Source organism: Diplotaxodon limnothrissa, linkage group LG6, assembly GCF_057381915.1.
Source record: "Diplotaxodon limnothrissa isolate DT_005_m linkage group LG6, D_limnothrissa_male_GT1.1, whole genome shotgun sequence".
Lineage (NCBI taxonomy): Eukaryota > Metazoa > Chordata > Actinopteri > Cichliformes > Cichlidae > Diplotaxodon > Diplotaxodon limnothrissa.
In genome coordinates, this window is record NC_140601.1 from 17052299 (window position 1) to 17058515 (window position 6217).

At 36.7% G+C, this 6217-nt stretch overlaps 1 protein-coding gene across 1 annotated transcript; it reads right to left on the reverse strand.

The window, feature by feature from the left end:
* Positions 1-3584: 3584 nt before the first annotated feature.
* LOC146630371 (uncharacterized) lies at positions 3585-5969 on the reverse strand (the record flags this gene model as incomplete). The annotated part of the gene is made up of 5 exons (XM_085356569.1): positions 3585-3800; positions 4244-4333; positions 4779-4934; positions 5034-5109; positions 5857-5969. Coding segments are annotated over 5 exons (651 nt in total), but the record flags the coding sequence as incomplete, so codon positions are not given.
* Between the last annotated feature and the right edge of the window lie 248 nt (positions 5970-6217).

Below are 6217 nucleotides of genomic sequence, written 5' to 3' on the forward strand. Positions count from 1 at the left end.
AAAAAGCGGTAGTTTGCATAAGTTCTTAGTCTGGCAGATGTCTCTAATAACAAACAAATTATAACACAGAAAAACAAAGCTGAGACATGCGCAGGCATGTTAAAATCCCACAAGTCGATGATAGAATTTATAATGCAACAGATGTGGTTGATTGTGTTTGATACAACCAATGAAATAGACAATAATGTCAATTAAAATGTTTCTCCTGTGTTCTGCAATATTGTAATTAATTACCATCATTTTACTTCTAAAGAATAACATGAAAATCCTTCCTTTTTGTCGGGAAATTTTCCATTGAACAAAAAAATTAACAGACAACAGCATTTGACATTACTGAGGTTTTGCAGACACAGGACCTCTCTTACCATGTGGTGTTAAGTTGTCTGCTGTTTTGGTTATTCGACAAACCAGAAATATAGAAATCCCGTTTTCAGTGTTGTGCCTCGGCGCTGTGGCCAGCATCTTTCAAAAGGTCGCACTTTTCAAGCTTTACTTACGCTCCGCTAATAGTTGGCAAGTATTTGCAGAACTACATGAAAAAGACAAGTGTGGCAATCTGCTTTCAAGCAAAGCAATCAGGAAGTTCTTAGTGCAGCAATGTCTTTGTAACCGATTCCACTCAGTGAGAAACAACAACCTTGTGAGTGAAAGAGGACTTTGAATTAATCTCCATCCCTAACCTTGAATGGAAAAGTCCGTTAGCAGCTGCTCTGCCGCTTTTAAGCACCCGAGCTGATGAAAAACCTCCAGTCACAACACGGATGACAAGACATGTAAATGTAAACGTCTACAAATAATGTGATGGAAGCATTTCAAGTACAGTTCTGTTTTATCTGGCTGCTGCATCTAAGCTCGGCTAAAAATTATACCGCGATACCAGAGAGGATGTTTGTTCCCCATCAAGGACGAGCTTTTGTCTAGATAGGGAACAAGGATGGTTTGTGGCTACGTTTTGTCAGTATTAATGTGATGCAGACACATCTAGCAGCTCTGTTTTGGACTAAATGCTGTTCGTGTATGTCCTCCTTACTGGCCACAAACCAAAAAACTTGCAATGATGATATAACTGTGTTCATAACACCAGAAGACACACAGGAATAACACCTCCTGTTAATGTTTATGCCTCCACCAGAGTTTTATCAGTGTGCAGAGAGCAATCCATGCTCTCACATCACTGCATTTATTGTTTTCTATTTCAGCATTCTTAGATTTATTCAGTGTCAATTAGGCAAGTAAAACTTTTCTTTTTAAACCGGAGATGTGAGAAATTTCATAGAAAGGAAATAAACACATATCAATGCACATATGCTACATGCTGTGTATTGTTTATGAGCATATGTCTCTATAATTACTGTCCCAGTCAACACATTATTTGTTAACAATTTCCTATGATTTGATGTTTTGCATGCTGAGATAGATGGAGGCCTTAACCTGCTATGCAAGGGCTTTTTATTGAGATGCAAATGTCGTCTCAGGGATTTTAGCTCCCAGTCAATGGTTCATTGTGTGTCCCTGGCTCCTTGTGCTCTGTAAATTTATGATGTTATTTGTGATTCAAATAGATCTACCAGGGCACCGAGTACAAGCAAGCTTTTTGTGCATATAAGATCTCAAACTTTGGGTGGAAAATATCTCGTTTTTTTCTGGAGCTTTTCCTTGGCTGACAAATTTTGCTGTATGTGACAGTTCTCTCCAGGATAATTCATTCACTGCAGTTAATAGCGAGTTATAAAACCTAATTTGGTATTAAGAAAATAATGGGCGATTTGAAAAATGATCATTAATATGTTATGAAGAATTTTCCAAATAGAGAAAGTGATGATGTTCTAATAATATGAAAGCAATTTATTTCAACAGTGGAAAATGACCTTGAGATAATGATGTTTCTGATGGACGGGGATGGATTTCTTTCTTTTTCTATCTACAGTTATGTGGAAAGAGAAAGTAAGTCCCCCGGTTTCAATAGCTTGTCTTTTAGCAGCAATAAGAGAACTAATACTTTTGGGATGACTTTATCAGTAGCTCAGATCATTGTGGAGGACTTTTTGGTCAACTCTTTTCTGCACAGCTCATTTAAGGTCCCAGGATTTCACTGAGGTTTAGGTCTGGACTTGGACTGGACCACGTCCTGTAACTGCAAAACAAGCCAAAATCATCACTCCTCCGCCGCCGTGTTTGATACTTGATGTTTTATGTGTATGTGCATTATGGCCAAACAATCTCCACTTTTTTCTCCGTCTTTTTTCGTCCAAATCAGGATCAAAATACACTCTAAAAAAAGATCTGCTGGCTTAACGTAAAAAAATTAAGGTAACAATTTGCATGGATCTTTTTAAGTTACTTCAGCTTAGCCACTATAGCGTAAATGCCACAAGAGTTCTCTAGTTAGGCAAACTCTATTCCTTACGTACAAACAACATGATTTGCTTTGTCCTCTACAAGCTTAATTAAGTTGAACCAACTTAATTTTAATTGTTTAAAAAATTACTCCATTTAGTTATTAAAACTTATTTTTTTACTTTTATTCTACTCAGAAATATCCATGCAAATTGTTACCTTAATTTTTTTGAGTACTAGTAACTTACAATAACTTATAACTTACAATTATACAATAAATTACACATTGAAATTCCAGTTTTATGATCAAACTGTTTATTAGAACACCAGTCCACCATTCCAGACTCATTGACATTTCAATAGCAGACAAAATTGTTGCCTCCATAAAATAAATGACATAAAACACCCCTGTAAATCTGTCTCAAAAAGACTGAACATTTTGACAGTCATGCTCTGATTCAAGTTTGTTTGTGTTAAAGTGATAGTTTAGGTTTTTTTTAAGTATGAAGTACATTGTGAGTGTATTACACACAGTAGACAGCAGTCAGCACATTCCTGCCACCAACACACACGATAGGCTCAGTTTGTTTGTGTGACTTTGGTAAATCTGAACTAACCCGAACTAACACCAAAGTCACCAAATAACACAATTACACTTACTGATCAAGGCAGCAGGAGACCAGCAACTCCTGTGTGCTGTCAGGTAAAATTGCTGTTTTTGTCCATGGACGCTGGTGGGCCAGAGCGATTGAAACAACAAGCAGTAGAACTTCTCTTTCCTCACAGAAAAGGCTGTCTGATAGCAAAATAAAGCAGTAAACATATTCTTGATATAATGTACATTTAAACTGACATCAGTTTTATTAGGATGGAGGCTCATCTTGCGTGCCGGTGGCCCCGTCTGCTTCTCCGTAGGTGGAGCTTACTGACTGCCATCTACTGTGTGTAATACACTCACAATACATATGTACCTCATATACAGCCTCACTTCAAAAGACCCGAGCTATCCTTTTAAAGTGCATTATTTTTAACTAGGTGTACTTAATGCTCAACGCTCAACTTTACACCTACTGCCTACTGTAAAGTATGTAACACAACACATTGCAAACAACAGTGGAACATTTCCCGTTTAATTTGAGGATAGCCTCACTCTTCACATTTTTTAGTACAACAGTTTACTTTTTAGTGACATTACCTTAGGACTGGCTTTCAGATCATCCAGCTCGAGGAATATCTTTTGAAACACTTCAAAAGTGTTTTTCAAAAGTGTTTTTCAGTTCTTTTGGGTAGCTGAGGTTGAGTGCATATATCAGCCCCATTAGCAAGGCACAGGCTCTGGGTACATCCAGGTCTGCTAGGACTTCTGTTCCTTCAAGTATGATCCTTGCGCTGGCTGGATCAGACGTTGTGGCACCTCTGGTTACAATCTTCATCACTTCATTGGTAATATCCCCGCCACCATCCTGGTAGATCAGAATCAATATAAATGTTTTAAGTAATCATACTTATACATGAGAGTAACACAAAATAGGGCTGCAACTAACAATTTTCTCGATTATCTGATTATGTCTGTGAAGGTTCTCTTTGCAAGCTCCTTTGACGATTATCTGATTAGTTGTTTGGTCCAGAAAATGTCAGAAAATGGTGAAAAATGTCAATGTTTCTCAGAGCCCAATATGATGACCTCAAATGTCAAACATATTCAGTTTGCTGTCATAGAGGAGTAAAGAAACCAGAAACGATTCACATTTATGAAGCTGAAACCAGAGAATTTGGACTTCTTTTTCTAAAATAATTACTTAAACCGATCAATCAATTATCAAAATAGTTGCCGATTAATTTAGAAATCAATTAATAATAGATTAGATCGTACCTCTAATACAAAGTATAGTCATGTCTGATTTACCTGCTCTTTGAAGAGATCCTCCTCCTTTTCCCTGAGATACACCACTAAGCCACGGATAGCGACCTCTCGCCTTCTCTCCACAGAATCGTCCTGTGAATAAGAAAAAGAATGTCGAACTGCTCTTCGAGGAGGATGGGTTTTTGATAATTACATCCAAAAAAAAAAAAAAAAGGATTGACTTTATATGGCCTGAACTGTACCAATTATAGATTTCCAGTGATAATCAAAATAATGAATTGATCATTTCAAAGAGCCATTTCTCTGAAATGATCAATTCATGAACTTGAAAAATCCAGGTAACAAATAGAAAAACTGCAAAATCTTGCAAATTACTCTGCCAATCATGATCCACATCACCTATAATTTGTTTATTATTAAGTATTTATAGTTTTAATTGATATTTGTGCCTCAAGCTCTAAACAATAATTTGACATAGTTGAGTTGTAAACAGCTACCTTTTAAGACTCAATATCACCTATTGGAAAAAAAAGTGGATTATCCTATTTGAAATAAACTACATTTCATTCATTCATACCTCTAGCAGCATGTTCTGGATGCGCCGAATGCGCATTTTTGCAGCCCCTCCTCTTGAGGACAGCAAGGACATTATTTTCTGAGAGTACTGGTCCAGCTTTGCCATGAATGTTGTCTCCAGGTTAACAGTGGTGATCCTTCTGAATTCTTGGTTTATCTGTATAAAAAAAAGGCACAAATAGGCACAACATGTTAATGTATACAATTTACTTTAAAAGAATACATACTGCAAATTATCTTATGGAAAAATATTTACCTGAACTGCATCAAAAAGAGCAGGCCATCTTTCTTTCAGGTCATTGATTTTTGGTGCTTGATTGACAACTTCCTGCCTGCGAATGGAGAATGTTATGTTATGTTTCCAAATCAAAGATATTTTTTCTTAAGTGATACAACTGCGCTTATGTATCTGCAGTTAACACCCAAAAGAGCAAAATTATATTTTATGTGCTAATGCACACTCAATGTAATGTCATTAAAACAACTAGTTTATGAATGTTACTTAAGATCTTTCCTGTGGCGTTTCTACAACATGGCGTTCGCTTCCTCGCCCGCGTTTTTTGACTGAACTTTGACACAGGCTGTTCTTCAGCTAGGGCTCAATTAACAAACTTCAATCTCACATAAAAATAACTCTAGGACTTAAACATCAAAATGCATCGATGTTAAACCGAATGTATACTCAGTAACCTACATTTGTTTAGTCATGAATGTAAAATGGCCCAGCCTTTTGCTGGTCAAACCTTCATCAACGCTGCAACGATTTCAAAGTAGAAAGAAGAAAAACATGTAAACATGTATTACCCTGTCTTTGCAGAGTTAAAACTACTGCTACAGAAGCTCAGTGTCAATTAACACCATTTGGCTGCCACCGTAAAACAAAACTTAACAAAGACTAATGTTACGGTCGAATTACTTCACAAGTTAGCCAGAAGTGTAACGTTACTAGCTTATCACCACCACTCGCCGAGGAAGAGTTTAGTGTTGTGTAAAAAGGATTTCTTGCAGTGCGTGTTGATAGAGTTAAAGTTAGAGTTATTAGCTGCTGTGAATAAAACAAGGCAAAAAATTGTACTCACCACAAAGCTTTAACGTTTGATAATGTTCCGTACAAAATGCCGCTTCTCTGCTTTCTCTCTTTGCCTCCGTTTCTTTCGATCAGTGGTCTGAGAGCACAACATGTCCGGGCAAGTCAGCCTTGTACTCAGCTTTTAAAGGACGCTTACGAGATTTTTAAGTTGTATTAACTGAATACACTTTCATGTTAAGTTAACACAGAAATGTCTGTTCAAAATCGATATATTACTGAGCTAAGACTGTTTTCTTTATTTTCATTTCGACCAACTCATTAAATTATCAACTGATTACAATGTGTACATGCAACAAACTTAATTTTTTATGCAGAAAAAGCTATTAATTTTAAGCTTTACTTACTAACCC